The sequence below is a fragment of the Puma concolor genome, chromosome E2 (assembly GCF_028749965.1).
Source record: "Puma concolor isolate L17-30 chromosome E2, mPumCon1.1.hap2, whole genome shotgun sequence".
Taxonomy (NCBI): Eukaryota; Metazoa; Chordata; class Mammalia; order Carnivora; family Felidae; genus Puma; species Puma concolor.
The window spans coordinates 43,843,094-43,861,015 of record NC_141681.1 but is presented as its reverse complement, the minus strand read 5'-3'; the positions used below and the strand labels follow the sequence as shown (position 1 = coordinate 43,861,015).

Below are 17,922 nucleotides of genomic sequence, written 5' to 3'. Positions count from 1 at the left end.
GAGCCTGATGCAGGGCTCAACCCCATGAACTGTGAGATCACGACTTGAGCTGAAATCAAGAGTTGGACGCTCAACCAACTGAGCCACCCAGGTGCCCCTGAGAATGCTTGTTCTTGTGTAGGAGGGGAAGCCAGATTTCAGTGAGCTGAATGATGCTATTTATATAAAGTTTCATATTGTGCAAGATACACCTTATACTACTTATGGATACATGTATACAGAGTAAAAAATATAAAAATATGTGCAGGACTCACAAACTCCAAATTCAAAAGAGATTATCTCTACAAAGGAAGAGATGTGAGTAAGGCAGCAAAAAGGTACAAAGGAAATCAGCTGCATTTGTAAATAATATTTTTTCTGTTAAAAATAAAAAGCATGAAAGGGGCGCCTGGCTGACTCAGTCTGTACAGCACATGACTCTTGATCTTGGAGTTGTGAGTTCAAGCCGTACGCTGGGCATGAAGCCTACTTAAAAATAAATAAGTGAGCATATAAATAAATAAACAAATGGTATGAAGCAACTGACAAGAAGTTAAGATTCACTCGACAAAGCTAAAAGGTAGACAGGGTATGTGCGACATTTCCTATATGCTTGAAATCTTTCATAATAATCTTTTTTAGAATGACGCAAAGGTACGGTAGACAATACTTCCAAGAAGTTGGCTGTGAGAAGAGCAGAGAAACAGGGCAGAACAGCGAGGATTTCTGTGTATGCGGGTTTACGTAGTGGGTGGGAGGGCATGCTGAAGAGGAGGGAGAGAAAACACAGGGCCTCACCACAGAGGCCTTGAGGGTGGGGGAAGGTGGGGACAGGGCGGACCCCGGACAGGAGGGGTCCTGTAATGAAGGGAAGGAAGAGATGAGGGTCTGAATGGGGGAAGCAGTGTGGTTTTGGGGTGAAGAAAAGGGACTGCTGCCAGGTGGATTCTATTTCCTCGGTACAGTGTAGGGCAGGGTCACCGGCTGGTGGCTAAGTGAGTGAGAAAGCACAAGGGCCTGTGCAAACTGCAGAGGGTGAAGAATAAGGTTAAGGTGAGGAGGTCAAGGGACTGCTGGGGTCCTCACGAGCGCTGGGTTCTCAGCATGATGATGTCAACAGGAGACGACTGTGAGCCCGGTATTAAGGGTATGAATATGAGCTGCATGATCAGGAGGCTGGAGCCCAGCAACCAAGAGGACACAGAGGTCTGCAAGGTGACAAATGGCCACCTGCAATAAGGTCAGCAGGTCCCACTTCCACACTGGACCTCAATTAGCATTTCAGGGCTGCTCTGACAAACACCGAGAGGCAGGGGAAAGCCCTTAACAGGAAAGAGAGACCAAAACAAACAAGAAAAAGAAACTGAAAAGAAATTCAAAAGAAGAACAGAGAACAGCATAAAACTGAAATAATAAGAAAATTAGAGAATGTACAATGTGAGACTAGTAAATAATATTTAAAATTTTGACTAAAGGAGATTTCTAAAACATGAAATACTCTGCCAACTGATTATAGAAGGATTAAAACTAAACATTATATAAACAAATCAGTATTATACTCCTTAACTGTAAATTATCTCTTTCACTATGTAAAATGGATCAAAAAGTCCTAGTCAGTCCTAGTTAAGTCTTGACTTGGAAGGCTTTTCACTCCCACCCCCCCTGGAAACACCTGAAAACAAATAATCCAGTGAAGAAATGGGCAAAAGACATGGACAGACATCTTTCCAAAGAAGACATCCAGATGGCTCATAGACACATGAAAAGATGCTCAACATCACACATCATCAGGGAAATATAAATTAAAACTACAATGAGTTACCACCTCACACCTGTCAGAATGGTTAAAATTAACAACACAGGCAACAACAGATGTTGGCGAGGATGCAGAGAAAGGGGAATACTTTTGCACTGTTGGTGGGAATGAAAGCTGGTGCAGCCACTCTGAAAACAGTATGGAGCTTCCTCCAAAAGTTAAAAAAAGAACTATCCCACAACCCAGCAATTGCACTACAAGGTATTTATCCAAAGGATACAAAAATGCCAATTCAAAGGGGCACGTGCACCCCGATGTTTATATGTATATGTATATGTATATGTGTATATATATATACATATATATACGTATATATATGTATATATACATATATATACATATATACACGTATATATATGTATATATACATATATATACATATATACACACACATATGATTTCACTCACTTAAGGAACAAATGAACATAGGGGAAGGGAAGGAAAAATAAGAAGAGACAGAGAGGGAGGCAAACCATAAGAGACTCTTAAATACTGGGGGCACCTGGGTGGCTCTGTCGGTTAAAGCGTCCAACTATGGCTCAGGTCACGATCTCTCAGATCGTGGGTTTGAGCCCCATGTCGGGCTCTGTGCTAACAGCTTGGAGCCTGGAGCCTGCTTCAGATTCTGTGTCTCCCTCTCTCTCTGCCCCTCCCACACTCACACTCTGTCTCTCTCTCTCTCTCAAAAACAAATTTTTTTTTTAACTTTTTTTTACATTTATTTATTTTTGAGAAACAGTGAGACAAAGCTTCAGCGAGGGGGAGGGGCAGAGAGAGAAGGAGACACAGAATCTGAAGCAGGCTGCCAGCTCTGAGCTGTCAGCACAGAGCCTGATGCGGGGCTCAAACCCACAAACTGTGAGATCACGACCTGAGCCGAAGTCGGACGGATGCTCAACCGACTGAGCCACCCAGGTGCCCCTAAAAAAAATTTTTTTTAAAAGAGACTCTTAAATACTGAGAACAAATTGAGGGTTAATGGAGGGGTACTGGGTGGGGGGATGGGCTAAGTGACAGGCATTAAGGAGGGCACTTGTTGGGATGAGCATTGGGTGTTATCTATAAGTGATAAATCACTAAATTCTACTCCTGAAACCAATACTACACTATACGTTAACTAGCTTTGATTTAAATAAAACTTTAAAAATAATAAAATTTAAAAAATAATAATAAAAAGAAGAATATGTAGGGCGCCTCAGTTGGAAGAGCATGTGGCTCTTTATCTTGGGGTCGTTTGAGCCCCATGTCGGGTGCAGAGATTACTTAAATAAATGAACAACAAAACAAAACAAAACAAAACACCTACAAGAAACGTGCTGTCACTGACCACATCCCCACCTGGCTGCCTGGCTGGCCGCTTTACCCTCCGCAGCCCGCTCTGGCCTGTCTTTCCAGACTTCGGCTCCAATCTCTTCTCCCTGGTCTCTCTTCCTTGAAGCTTTGCTGCACTGCTCCTAGTTGGAGGCAGGACCCTTTCTCTGGGCTCCTACACACCTCCATCACAGCCCTTTAACCCTATTTTTGTAGGGCCTCCCTCTTAGGAGGCTGTGAGCAGAGGCTGTCACCCCAGTGCCTGGCGCACGCCTGGCACAAAGTGAGCGTTCACAAAAGCATTCACTGTGAAATGAATGAACAAGCTAATGATAACGGTTTAAAACTAACAGTTCTAAATAAAATGCCTCTTTCAGGAACCAACAGGCAAAGGTCCTCTGGAGCCTCTCCTAGTTGAACATAGGGCACCAATCTCCCCCAGGGAGGGTTACCTCAGCAGCCCCCCGCCAGGATCGCACGGCTTCCTCCAGTTCGGGTGTGTGGCTCATGCCAGATAAGCTGCCGCCGCCGCCATTCTTCTTTTCTGGCACGACGACCTCGGCAAAGCACGAGTGAGCCACTGGCTGGACCTTCTGTAATGCCTGGGTCAAAAACTGGAAATGGACCTGTACCACTGTCAGGAAACATCGCCCCAACACCTGTGAAAACAAGAAAGCCAGGGGATTTTTAGGTTGTGGGCTGCTACTGCATTAGTGCAATAAATTCTCAACTATCAGTGTGAGCAGAAGGTAACAACACTTGGAAGTCTGAAATCACAGAAGTTAGAAAGTCACCAGCCTTTAGGAGGATCCTTGTTCTCATGTTCGCACCTGGGTGCCTGATGTCTAGAAGTCAAGATATTTCCACCAAATCGCAAACCCCATGGTTCAAATGGGCCTTCCCAGTTCCCAGCTAGCCCCCCACTCCTGTTCTCTGCTCCCCTCATGTGGACTCGGGCTCACACCAACCCTTGGTTGTCTTTGAGCTCTTACTGAACCAGAGGAACCCACAGTTCCAATTATGTCCACACAGCATTCAGAAGGCAGAGTGAAAGCCGTGTGACTGAAAATCTGAAAGGTCAGTTTGACTAGAAGAGGACACTATTTATTAGAAATGGAATCCAAAGATACAGGTTATTTTGGTAACAATGTTATTAACATAGTTTTATTAACATAGCTGTGTGTCATTAATTCCAGTCTTAGGAAACAAAGCTGATAGACCAGTCTTCTAGGAGTCAACAAAACATACTGGACAACTCTGTCAGAACAGTAGAAACTCACTCACCCGAGACATTATCAGTAGTTGGTTGGTTGATGGAACATCCATTAAAGTAGGGAATTCATTTAAACAATATTATAGACATATGTTAATATGTACTATTAATATGTAACTATAATAATTTACATGTCAAAAAAATACCATAGACCATAAATATTTTAAGACACAAATGTGCATTTATCTGCCAAGGCCAAGGCTGTTTATTGACACTGTCGTTCCGTTTGCTTTCTTGAGGCAACCCTAGCTACAAGGTGTTCTCTAAGATTTCCTATTTCTTTTTCTTTAAAGGAGAGCAAGAACTTGTCACTTACAAAGTAACTTGAGCAGAGAACTTCCCGATTACTGACATCTTCCCCTAAGCTTTTACAGTTGTTTGGTCCATACCAAATTTGACATTCATGTTTTTCCCATGGAGGATATGTCATATTCCACTGGTTCACATGGTGGATTACTTACTTACAAATTACTTTATTTATTGAGCTTGCAATTTATTCAACGGGTAGGAGCGCAGCGGGGAGGGCTCACTGGCTGTCGGTGATCAGTGCACTGCCTCGGGGAGGTGCTGAAGGCTGGGTAACTGTTTCCATTGCCTGTACAAGGAACCAACACCTAACCCCAGTGTCTACCCTCTAGTCCAGCCCTGTCCCTTAAGGCAGCCAAAAACAAGATTCAAGTCTGGCCCCACCTCCCAACATACATTTCCGATGCTGTCCTTTTCCATCTCCACTGGTCAGAGCTCTGCTTCCTAGAGAAAGAGTCAGGCAAGTCTCAGTGGTAACACTTACTCACTCCGATTTTCCCCTGTGAAGTCACCAGGGCCAAACTAAAACAAACTCACACAAATCTCACACCAAAGCATCCTCCTCCTACAGAGAACAATTAGAATTACAGGCTGGATCCCCACCCCAACCTCCTGGGTTTGCACTCATAGCTGCCTCAAAGCTCCTCCCCATCAATGATGGGTGCCAGATGGGGCAGGGTGAGGGACACAGATGAAGCAGACCTAGCAACCTAGAGTGATGTGACAGGAATAGAATAAACAGCGTGTATTTAGTGCCACTGTACATAATATTTAGTACACAATAGCAGCCAGCCTCAATCGAGCACTCAGCCTGTACTTCACCTATGCTAAAGATCTCACATGGATTATCTCATTTAATGCTAGGAACAACCGTACGAGGTCATTCCCATTTTACAGGCAGTAAGAGTGAGGCACAGAAAGCTTACGAACTTTGTCATGGGGACACAAACTGGAGGTGACAGAGTGGGCACTTGACTCAAATGTCTGTGCCCTTAGCCAGTATGCCCCACTGCCTTCAGTCGGCTCTAAGCAGCTGGATACAGCTGTCGGCTGGCAGCACTGAGACCAGGACCTGATAAACTCCATCTTAACTGGTTTAGGCCACAACGAGGGTACCCTGAAGCCCCATACAAGGCACACACGGGAGGAGGAGTGGAGCTAGCTCCTCTGGCACACACTCTTTCTCTGCCTCCTTCCTTGGCCTCTTGCCGGCTACGGCAAAGATGTACGTGCCAGGTACCATGTACGCTGGGGTCACGGTCTTACAGCTGCAGATGATTCAAGGGACTCATTCATTCCTTCAGCAAACATGTAACATGTGAATACCCGATACGTACAAAGCACAATAGGCTAGAGGGTGCTGCAAGAAAGACGATGAGCAAGTCCTGGTCCTCAGGAGGGTTACTTCCTGATGGTGAAGAACAAACTGCTAAGTGGAGATGCAAAGTCAGGGGCCACCGGAGAAGGAACACAAGGGGGGGTGGGAAGGAAAAGGCTCTCTGAGGGAAGGACTAAAGGAAGAGTTAACTACCCTTCCCCCTTCTAAAAAGGGAAAATGCTGGGAAAGGCCTGATGCAGGGTCCCAGGGTCCAGAATAGGACAGCGCCGGTTGATGGGAGGACGGGGCTGGGGAGGGTGCCCCTGTTGAGGGCAGGATGGTGGAAGGAGGGCGATGCTGCTGCAGGAATAAGTGGGGGAAAAGATGCCGGACAGTTTAAAGGCAGACTTTTGGTATGTTGTCTCCACCATTCTTACATGTTTGACCTTGGATGAGTCATTTAATCTAAATTTCTTCCCTGTAAATAAGGAATGATGAGAACAAGAACTCGGCATCTCCCTGCTCCCACCCGTGATGCAGGGGGCAGCAGTCCAAATTACACTTGTAACAAAATATCTGTGCCGTAAACGTTTCGTTAAGAGCCGATCAAAGCAATGGCCACCCTGGATTTGGAAAAGCAATTTCACAGAATATCTGCTCTAAAAGTTTCAAGTAACAGATGCATAAACACTACCTTGAGAGAGAGCGCCTGCCTCTGGGCATCTCCTGTCTCAGCCCAGCTCCCCTCCTGGAACACACCCCACCCACCTTGACCCAGACTTGGGCCAGTCCTTGGGGGTCTTCCTGAGAAACGTGGAAAGAAATACAGACTCTAAAGTTGTGAATTCAAAAGCAGGTGACCTCAGGGCCGTGGGCAGCTATTTTCTCCCTCACACGGAGAATGCTGCTTGGACTGCAGGATTCAGTGAGGCTGAAGAACAGACGTGGCAACCCGGGGAACGGATGAGTGGAGTGGTCAGAGACACTGCAGTTTAAAATGTCAATGCAGCTATACAGTTGCAGCGGTACCAACAGCCACCTTTATTGAGCGCTTAACCCATACCAAGCACTTTACTTGCAGTGAAGCAACTCTGTGGGTAAGAGAAATGCATCCATTTCCCAGATGATACCACTGAGGCTTCGAGAAAGAAACCTGTTCCAATGCCATGCAGGAGATAAGAGGTGCAGCAGAGATCTGATGCCAGATATGTTCCACTCCAAAAGCTGTACTCCTAACCGCTAAGCCACTGTCTCCCTATGACAAGATCCAGGACATAGCCACAACAGGGGTGGCTACTAAAAGGAGGGGAACCCCGATATCCCCCGCATACTGTCAGGCCCTGAGGCGGGAGGCATGGCTCAGTCTTCTCTAACAGAGGAAAAGGGACTGGGACAAGAGTATCAAGTGGGGTGGCCTGTGGCACTCCTAGGTGGCATGAGTCTCATCGTTTATGAATCCACAGCAGAGAGCAGCTGCTAAGACTGGCTGGAAATGGCAATATGAAAACAGGGAGAGGATACAAGGATACAAGGGGCTTGGGAGAAAGAGCAGCTTCTCTTACCTCTTGAGGAATTCCAAATCCAAAAACATCTGTTCGGTCCTTCAGTACATCAGTCTCATTTAAGAATTATGAATAAAGCAATTGGATTTCATTGGCATTTGCATCAAAAAAAATTTTTTTAAGTTTATTTATTTTGAGAGAGACAGAGACAGGGTGAGCAGGGGAGGGGTAGAGAGAGAGTCCCAAGCAGGCTCTGCACCATCAGCACAGAGCCCGATGTGGTGCTCGAACTCACTAAACCGTGAGATCATGACCTGAGCCGAAATCAAGAGTCAGACACCTAACCGATTGAGCCACCTAGCTGCCCCGGCATTTGCATTTTAAAAAGACTAACCTAGGGGCGCCTGGGTGGCTGAGTCAGTTAAGTGTCCGACTTCGGCTCAGGTCATGATCTCGCGGTCCGTGAGTTCAAGCCCCACGTCAGGCTCTGTGCTGACTGCTCAGAGCCTGGAGCCTGTTTCAGATTCTGTGTCTCCCTCTCTCTCTGACCCTCCCCCGTTCATGCTCTGTCTCTCTCTGTCTCAAAAATAAATAAACGTTAAAAAAAAAATTAAAAAAAAAAAAAAGACTAACCTAGGGGAGCCTGGTTGGCTTAGTAGGAGAGGCATGTGATTCTTGATCTCAGGGTTGCGAATTGGAGTACCATATTGGGTATAGAGATTACTTAAATAAATAAGACTTAAAAAAAGAAAGAAAGAAAGAAAGATAAATCTATTCAAGGCATCCCAAGTTGGTGGAATTTCAGGCCAATATCAGACTTCTGCATTAAGAGAAATCTTTTATTTTATTATTAAAAAAAAAACCCTCAGTTTTCATTCAGTTATTTTTTTTTTTAAGTTTATTTATTTTGAGACAGAGACAGAGAGAGAGGCACAGACAGACAGCTCGAGTCGGGGAGGGGCAGAGACGGAGAGAGAGAAAGAGAGACAGAGAACCCCAAGCAGGCTCCACACTGTCATGGGGGAGCCTGACTCGGGGCTCAAACGCACGAACTGTGAGATCATGGCCTGAGCTGAAATGAAGAGTCGGACACTCAACTGACTGAGCCACCCAGGTGCCCCAAGAGAAACCTGTTAATGTGACTTCAATTCCTCATAAAGGCCCAATTCCTGAATATAGACTAATCATTGACCTTGCCACTCCTGCCTCTAAATTTCCACAGAGCATTCTGGATTATAAACAGCCATCAAAGATCTACTAAAAGGAAACCTTGTTTTCTGGGACTCCCTGGTGGTGGCAGAAACGCAGTATGAGTTCACTCTCCCATTCCCATATACACATACCACATCTGCTGCTAAGGGTGTTGTGTTGATGGATACAACCAGAAAACTTTCTCTTCTTGGTGATGTTTATATTTTATTAATTCAACCAGGTTTTAGTTTAAGGTCACCCTACTCAGTCCCCCAAAGACCACCCTCTCTCACTGCCATAGTTGCAGAGGACCAATTTAACTCTACCTTCCTAGAATATTTCAAACTTTAGTTTTAGTTACTGCTCTTCTAGGGCCAAGCAAGGCCTGGCTCAGCCCTGAATCTACGCCCGTGTTGGGATCATGGAGTGCCCAAAGCCACCCATCCCCCAGCACACCTAGTGATTTTCATATCGATACACACAATATCTCACTAAGTTCGTTTTCTACTTAACCTCACTTAACAATCCATCTTTCTCACATCCCTAGAGTGAAGAACAAATAAAACCGATACATATACCACATGGTCAAATGTCCAGGAACTCCATCATTTATTTCTGATCAGTTTAAAAGTCCAGAGTGAATGAAATGAAGGCGATCTGGATTGGCTGCTTTTATTAGAAATTCCAAAGTCATTCAATCATTTCTTTCTCTTCAATATTTACTTTTACCTTAAACATTACAGTTGGTTCCAAGTTCCCTCAACCTTGCTCTTTTGTTCGTATGATAATTCCAGAGTTATTACATAATGACCTAACCAATAGACCAGAATGTGATATAAAAACCTAAATGTGTCTCCAGAGAAATAGAGAATGCAGTGGACCATGCCCAGGCTATGGAAAGTGCTTGCGAAGATTAGATTACAGTATAAAAATGCAAAAAAGAAACTTACTGCAACTATGTATAGTCTGACCTAAAAATCGATTACAGGGAGTATTTAAATATTTAAAAATTTAAAAAGCAACTAACAAAACGACAAAGATCTCTTTGCAGCAGGTATTAACCTAGAGCATAAAGAAGCTGCCATGTTATATATAAGAGGGAGAATACAGAAAGGAAAGAAAAGCTAACACCTGCCCAAGGGTGGCTGAGCCAACACCAAATGCTAATCACTCACACAAGATTATATTCTGCCTCTGGATATGCTGCTCCCTTGCTGGTAAAAATATCGACAGACACAGTTTCAGAACTCCTACTTCATGGACCGAGCACTCGGGTGCACAAAACCTTTTGTGTCAGTAAAACATAATCATTGCAAACAAATTAGGAGGAAAAAGATCAGCTAAATAAAAATCTACCAAATATTACCAAATAGATATAACCACTGATTACATGTTTCCTGTACAGCCTACATTTGTACCTGTAGATGGTCTTTTTGTAAAAACTAGATATGTCCTATTTATTTAAAAATTTTTTTAATGTTTATTTTTGAGAGAGAGAGAGAGAGAGAGAGAGACAGACAGACAGACAGACAGACAAAGCAGGAGTTGGGGAGGGGCAGAGAGAGAGAGAGGGGGAGGGAGACACAGAAGCTGAAGCTGGCTCCAGGCTCCGAGCTGTCAGCACAGAGCCCAATGAGGGCTCGAACCCACGAACCGGGAGATCATGACCTGAGCTGAAGTCAGACACTTAACCGACTGAGCCACCCAGGAGCCCCTATGTGTTCTGTTTTATAACCTGCTGTCCAAAAGAAAATATATCAACAATTTATTACCGTGCCAACACGCACAGGGAGTTTTATATTTTAGCTATGTTGCTATAAATCTTAACAATTAATAAGGATAACTATAAAATATCATTCAGGACATAAAAGAAGTGAAAGGCTACTCAAGGTAACTAAATCCATATTAATTTTGGTAAGCAAAGGACCCTGCTCTTATAGTAATTTTTCCTATTCAAAATGCAAGTTTCCTCCATAAACAAGCAAATTTATATTGTGGGTTTCTATGGGGCAAAGATAAAAATATATTTAAGTCACCCAGACAAGCATACGGCCTGGGAGCCTATTAGAGTTCAGGAAATTCTTTTTGTTGATATGAGTGTATTTTTCATCAAAAGTTGGCACTTTGATCAAGAAGAAAAAATTACCAGGGCGCCTGGGTGGCTCAGTCAGTTGAGCGTCTGGCTCTTAGTTTCAGCCCAGGTCATGATCTCACTGTCAGTTTGAGCCTCATGTTGGTTTCCACACTGACAGTGTGGAGCCTCCCTGGGATTCTCTCTCCCTCTGTCTGCCCCTCCCCTGCACTCTCCTTCCCAAGATGGATAAATAAAAAAAGAAGAAGAAAATACTATAACTGGGATGTCTGAGCGGTTAAGACATGTCTTTTTTTTTTTTTTTAATGTTTATTTATTTATTTTTGAGGGGAGTGGGAAGGGCAGAGAGAGGGGGATGGAGTATCCCAAGCAGGCTCCACATTGTCACTGCACAACCCAATGTGGGGTTCAAACCTATGAACCATAAGATCATGACCTGCTGAAATCAAGTCAGAAGCTTAACCCACTGAGCTACCCAGGTGCCTCAAGGCACTGGTCTTAAGAAGAAAATACTAAGGGCGCCTGGGTGGCTCAGTTGGTTAAACGCCCGACTTCGGCTTACATCATGATCTCACAGTTCGTGGGTTCGAGCCCCGTGTCAGGCTCTGTGCTGTTAGCTCGGAGCCTGGAGCCTGCTTTGGGTTCTGTGTCTCCCTCTCTCTCTCTGCTCTTCCCCTGCTCACACTCTCTCCCTCTCTCTGTCAAAAATAAACATTAAATGAAAATTAAAAAGAAGAAAATACTAAACTATCTCCACTGAAAAAAAATGATTAAAAAGACAAATGGAGAATTCAAAGTGGAAATTCACTCCATCAACATTATTTTCACCATAGGACTCTGAGGAGAGGCCTTCTGCATCCCAGGACCTGGTGCCACGTGTGTCACCTGTGCCCTGAGAGAGGGCTCACCGCACACATCAGACCGACTGCCTCTGTTATTCTTGTGAATTCCAACCGGTGACGGCTGTGGCAAATCCTGGGCTGAGGTGGAAAAGGGGGTCTCCCACCACCTCTCAGCAGCATCTGGGACAGTGGGTCCCTCCCGCTCACCCCGCTCCTTCTTGAAACACTTGCTTCTCTTGGCTTCCAAGACACTGCACTTACTCCATCTCTGCCTCACTCTCCGGCTGCTCCTTTAGCGTACTCCTAGGCTGCTTCCAAGTCATCTTCTGACCTCTAAATACCGGAGTGTCCCTGGGCTCACTCGTCCTTGGATTCGCCCTCTGGTTCTCCAGTTTATATTCACTCCCTTGATGACCAGGTCCAGTTTCACAGCTTTAAATACCATCTATTGAATCTACTGTTCCCAAGTTCCTATCTCCTGTCCGGACCTCAGCCCTGAACCCCAAATTTGTATATCCAACTGTCTACCTGACATTGCCCCTGGGATGTCAAATAAGCACTGCAGACCTGTTATTCCAGCTACTCTTCCCCCACTGCTCCCCGCCTCAGTAAAGAGTACTACCAGTGGTCCAGGTGCTTTTGTCATAAACCCTGGAGCCATCTTGCAGCCCCTCCCCTCTCCCTCATGCACACCCATGCACACTCCCACGGTGCTAGAATATTAATCAGCCTTAAAAAAGGAGGGAAGCTCTGACACATGCTGCAATATGGATGAGCCTTAAAGACAATGGTAAGTGAAAGCAGCCAGTCACAAAAAGACAGATATTGTATGATCTTATATGAGGTACCTATAATAGGCAAATTCATAGAGACAGAAGGCAGAATTGTGGTTTCCTGGGGTTGGGGAGAGGGCGGAATGGGAGTTACTGTTGAAAGGGTTCAGGCTTTCAGTTTGGGAAGACGAAAACGTTCTGGAGTTGGATGGCGGTAAAGGCTGCGCAATACTGGGAATCTGCTTAATGCCACCGAGCTGTACACTTAAAAACGAGTACAGGGGTGCCTGGGTGGCTCAGTCGGTTAGGCGTCCGACTTCAGCTCAGGTCACGATCTCGCGGTCCGTGAGTTCGAGCCCCGCGTCGGGCTCTGGGCTGATGGCTCAGAGCCTGGAGCCTGTTTCCGATTCTGTGTCTCCCTCTCTCTGCCCCTCCCCCGTTCATGCTCTGTCACTCTCTGTCCCAAAAATAAAAATAAACGTTAAAAAAAAAAAAATTAAAAAAAAAAAAAACAAAAAACGAGTACAACTGCTTCTAGTCACCTCCTCTGCTAACATTCTAAGTTATGATCATCTCTTGCTTGGATTAATTACTATAATAGCCTCTTAACTGATCTTCCTGCTCCATTCAATTAGGATTAGGTCTGTCTACACCCAACAGCAACAAAACAAATGTAGTGGCTTAAACAAGAGTGATATTTACTTCTTTTCTTTCTAAGATAAAAAAATAAACCTAGGGTTAGGCAGTCCAGAGCAGGCCATGGGAACTCCCGGGGTCACAAGGAACCCAGTTCCCATCCTTCTGCTCTGCATCCTCACGCAAGGCTGGCATTCTTCAGTTGCCTCATAGTTCTAAGTGGCTAAATGACCTTCAGCCATTGGCCTGCATTCTAGAGAGTAGCCAACTGGGACAGGGGAAGGGTGTACCCTCTTCTCTCTAAGGAAACTTCCCAGTAGACTCATCCCAAACCTCTAGCTACATCTTCCCAGACCTGTATTTATTCAAGAGACCCCCAGATGTAAGGAAGGCTGGGAGTCCAGTCCGTTTTCCAGGCACAATATGTCTGAAAACAAAACAAAACAAATCCAGGGTTTTGTTACTAAGGAGACAGAGGAGACTGGATTTGGGGAGCCAACTAGCAGCATCTACTCTCTCTCCTAGAGGCAACTTTTCGCACAGGGAAGTCTTAGAAAACAGAAAGCGGATTATTGTACTCCCCTGCTCAAAATCTTCCAATGGCTTTCCACTACAATCAGAAGAAAATCCAAAGTCCTCATTCTGTCCTATTATACTCTATGTGAACAGGCCCCTGACTATTCTCTAAACTTATTTCCTATCCTTCTCAGCTCTAGCCACCCAGCTTTCTTGCTGTTCCTCAAAAATTCTGAGCACAGCTCCTGTCTCGAGTCTTTTGCACAAGCCAGTTCCCACTACATCAGGGTGTCTCAGCATCAACACTATTGACATTTGGGACCAGAGACTTCACCATTACAGGGGCTGGCTTATGCAGGCTCATATGTTGCTAGCAGTGTCCCTGGTCTTTACTTATGAGATGCCAGCAGCACTGGCTACAGATGCAGTAACCACAACCCCTCAGATCATATTGTTTTGAACACATTTTCAAATTTTTACTGGTTTTTTTTTAAGTTTGTTTATTAATTTGGAAGGGGGGGCATGGAGGGGCAGAGAGAGGGAGAGAGAGAATCCCAGGCAGGCTCCACACATAGAGCCTGACTGGGGACTTGATCTCACAGTTTGTGAGACCATGACCTGAGCCAAGATCAAGAGTCAGATGCTTAACTGACTGAGCCACCCAGGTGCCCCTGTTTTGTTTCGTTTTTAATTTTTTTTAATATTTATTTATTTTGAGAGAGAGAGAGAGAGAAAGAGACAGCACGAGCAGAGGAGGGGCAAAGAAAGAGGGAGACACAGAATCCGAAGCAGGCTCCAGGGCTCAGAGCTGTCAGCACAGAGCCCAACCTGGAGCTTGAACTCACAAACTGCAAGATCGTGACCTGAGCTGAAGTCAGATGCTCAACAGACTGAGTCAGCCAGGCGCCCCTGGTTTCTTTCTTTCTCTTTTTTTTTTTTTTAAGCAAAAAAGCAGGGAAAATCCCTTCCTCCCAGGGTGACTTCTGAGAGATAAACAGCTGCAGAAGAGCTTGAATGTGGCTGTAGAGGGGAGCTTTTGAGTATCTACACATCTGTTCTGCCGCAGGATTGAAATACAATGTGATGGGCTATAAGGAAGAGAAATACCAAGATTTCACCTTCTCCGAGTAAATTTGAATTGAAAATAAGATAAATCAAAGACCTTTGTGCTCCTGCAAACTTCTGTGTTTCAGGATCTGGGGCCTGAGTCAGGTCACCTAATGTTCCATACTTCCTGCAAAAACACCATTCAACCATGGGTGTATACGTGTGGGATAAGAAGGATGGGACACTGGTCAGAAGCAGAGAGAGAAACTGAGGTCTTAAAAGATGGCAAAAATTGTCCCCCAAATACATAGTGGGTCAGTGATATTCTGACTCCTTAGCATGCAAGTTCACTGCCTCCTCCTTCAAACCATTCTGCACCCTCTGGTGTAACAGTCAAGTTCCTCCCTACCCCTAATATGGGGGGGGGGGGGGGAGGGAGATGTCATTTTTGTGCCAACTGAAAATACTTCTAGACATTGCCAAGTGTCCTCTGAGGAACAGCCCACCCTGACCCACTGGGGAATGAACCACTGCTCTATCTGGAGCATCCTTCCCTCTGGAATTTGTACAGCTGTAGTTCTGATAGTCATTGCTCAAATGTCCCATCCTTGGCCTTTCCTCTACCTCTCTCTCCCTTCTTCATTTCTCTCTACAGCACCTCTCACCACCTGACATTTGCACATGCTAGTTGTTTTTTGGTCTGTTTCCCCACTTAGAAGCTAAGCTGGATGAGGGTAGGATCTTGGTTTTGCTTACTCTTGCATTTTCAGTGCCTGGCACGCCAAGCCAAGCCAAGCGAGCAGCATGGTGACTCCAGGGCTGAGTGCAGGACATCAAAAGGCCAGCATCTTTGTGAAAATGACATCTGATCCCGCCCCCCCCCCCCCCCCCGACACACACTCTTCCTGCTTTTTCCCCTGGACACCTCTTCTGCAGCCAGCCCACAGAGACCAGCTGCAAACCTTGAGATTACTTTAAGGGTGACCTTACCAACAGGCACAGGGAAGATCACGACTTTTGTGGAGAAAGGAAGTCCATAAACCACACAAGGCTTTCCTGTAAGTGACAACTCATCCATGAATAAAGAATCACGTATAACATTTGTTATGGCTTGGAACTGTACGCTTATTCTTTCAACCTAAGAGCCAGTAATATAATTAACGGGTATGCTGTTAATAGAATTAAGGATATGTGTAAGGGAATAAAAAGATGTATTTTCCTTATATGTTTCTCTGTGCATATCTATTTGCTGTTCTCTGCAGAGATCCATAAGATAATTAATAGTAGTTATATCTGGGACTGGCATGGAATTGGAAGGGAGGATCATTATTTTTGGAAAGGGAGACTTATGCTATTCAGAAATGTTTGAATTTTTTATCATGAGCATGTACCATGTATACGAGAAACTAATTTGTTGAAATCAATAATCAACAGTAATATATCCAAAGCATTCCCATTAAAATGAAGACCAAAACAAGGATGCTCACTCTTTTTTTTTTTTAAAGGGAACACTTTTTTTTTTAATTTTTTTTTTTTAACATTTATTTATTTTTGAGAGAGAGAGAGACAGAGCATGAACGGAGGAGGGGCAGAGAGAGAGGGAGACACGGAATCGGAAGCAGGCTCGGGGCTCTGAGCCGTCAGCACAGAGCCCGACGCGGGGCTCGAACTCACGGACCGCGAGATTGTGACCTGAGCTGAAGTCGGACGCTCAACCAACTGAGCCACCCAGGCGCCCCGGATGCTCACTCTTAAAGGTGATTATTTCACATATTAAAACTTATGGTCAGGGGCGCCTGGGTGGCGCAGTCGGTTAAGCGTCCGACTTCAGCCAGGTCACGATCTCGCGGTCCGTGAGTTCGAGCCCCGCGTCGGGCTCTGGGCTGATGGCTCAGAGCCCGGAGCCTGTTTCCGATTCTGTGTCTCCCTCTCTCTCTGCCCCTCCCCCGCTCATGCTCTGTCTCTCTCTGTCCCAAAAATAAATAAACGTTGAAAAAAAAAAATTTATAAAAAAACTTATGGTCAACACAAAATATGTAACTACTGGAAGGGAGGAGACATATGCAGATGATGTGACCATATATACACTAAAAAACCCTAAATAAACAAATCGAAACATGAGAATTATTGCATTCAGTCATGTGGAAGGAGACAAAAATCAAGGATGTTTCCATGTTATAGAAAAAAATGCTAAAATAGTATCTCATTCATTAGAGCAACTGAAATATAAATTATTTAAGAATTTCAAGAAGAAATATGGGCACCTCTGGGTGGCTTGACTAGTTGATTGAGTGTCGGACTCTTTTTTTTTTATAATTTTTTTTTTAATGTTGATTTATGTCCAAAGGGGAGAGAGACAGACCGTGAGTGGGGGAGAGGCAGAGAGACAGAGAGAGAGAGAGAGAGAGAGAGAGAGAGAGAGAGAGAGAGACAGAATCGGAAGCAGGGTCCAGGCTACGTGCTGTCAGCACAGAGCCTGACTCGGGGTTCGAACCCATGAACTCCAAGATCATGACCTGAGCCGAAGACAGATGGTCAACCAACTGAGCCACCCAGGTGCCCCTGAGTGTCCGACTCCTGATTTCAGTTCAGGTCATGACCCCAGGGTCATGGGATTGAGCTGTGCATCAGGTTTGGTGCTGAGTGTGAAGTCTGCTTAAGACTCTCTCTCCCTCTGCCCCTCTCCCATGCTAGCATGCTGTCTCTCTAAAATTAAAATTAAAAAAAAAAAAAAAAAGACTTTTAAGAAGAAACATACACAATCATTAGGAAGGAGACTATGGAACTTTACCAAGAGACATAACAGAAGACTTCACAGAAAGGCATAATTGCTAAAATCCTGAAAAACAAACAAAACAATTTAGCAATGCATATGGAGGGTTATAACCGCGTTTCTCATCTTCTGACTCCCTCCAGATCTGGGTGTGGCCTCCTTCGGAGGGAGCCCCCCTCGGAGAGCGACTCTCAGTCCTCTGGCTTGGGGGAGGTGGACTCCGCTTGTACCGCAGCCCTGGGGTGGGCATACAGTCAGACCTGGCTAATCGGCGTGTCAGTTTAACCTTTCTGGTCATAGGGTCCAAGGACAGGCAAGGTGACCCAAGCCAAGCCAACCAGACTCAGTTCTGGAACTTTTGTCAGAACCTCAGGGAAAGCAGAGGTGCTCTTTCTGTTGAGTTGCTGGGGGCTCTGGCATGGAGACAGTCTGCCTAGCCTTCTGTCTAGGACAGTCCAGTCTGCCTAGAAATGAAGGAACACTCGTGAAGGCAAAGAGAAGAGACAAAATTTGGGTCTTTTCGGTACTGTGTGAACCCCTGAATCCA

General features: G+C 45.1%; 1 protein-coding gene across 4 annotated transcripts in view; it reads right to left on the bottom strand.

Moving 5' to 3' along the window:
- Window positions 1–17,922, bottom strand: part of GARRE1 (granule associated Rac and RHOG effector 1) — an 84,124-nt gene that overhangs the window by 23,228 nt on the left and 42,974 nt on the right. For all 4 annotated transcript variants that reach the window (XM_025914199.2, XM_086689605.1, XM_086689606.1 and 1 more), the window contains one exon: window positions 3,559–3,765. In XM_025914199.2, the coding sequence (XP_025769984.1) occupies window positions 3,559–3,765 (207 nt within the window). The remainder of the gene's footprint in view (window positions 1–3,558; window positions 3,766–17,922) is intronic.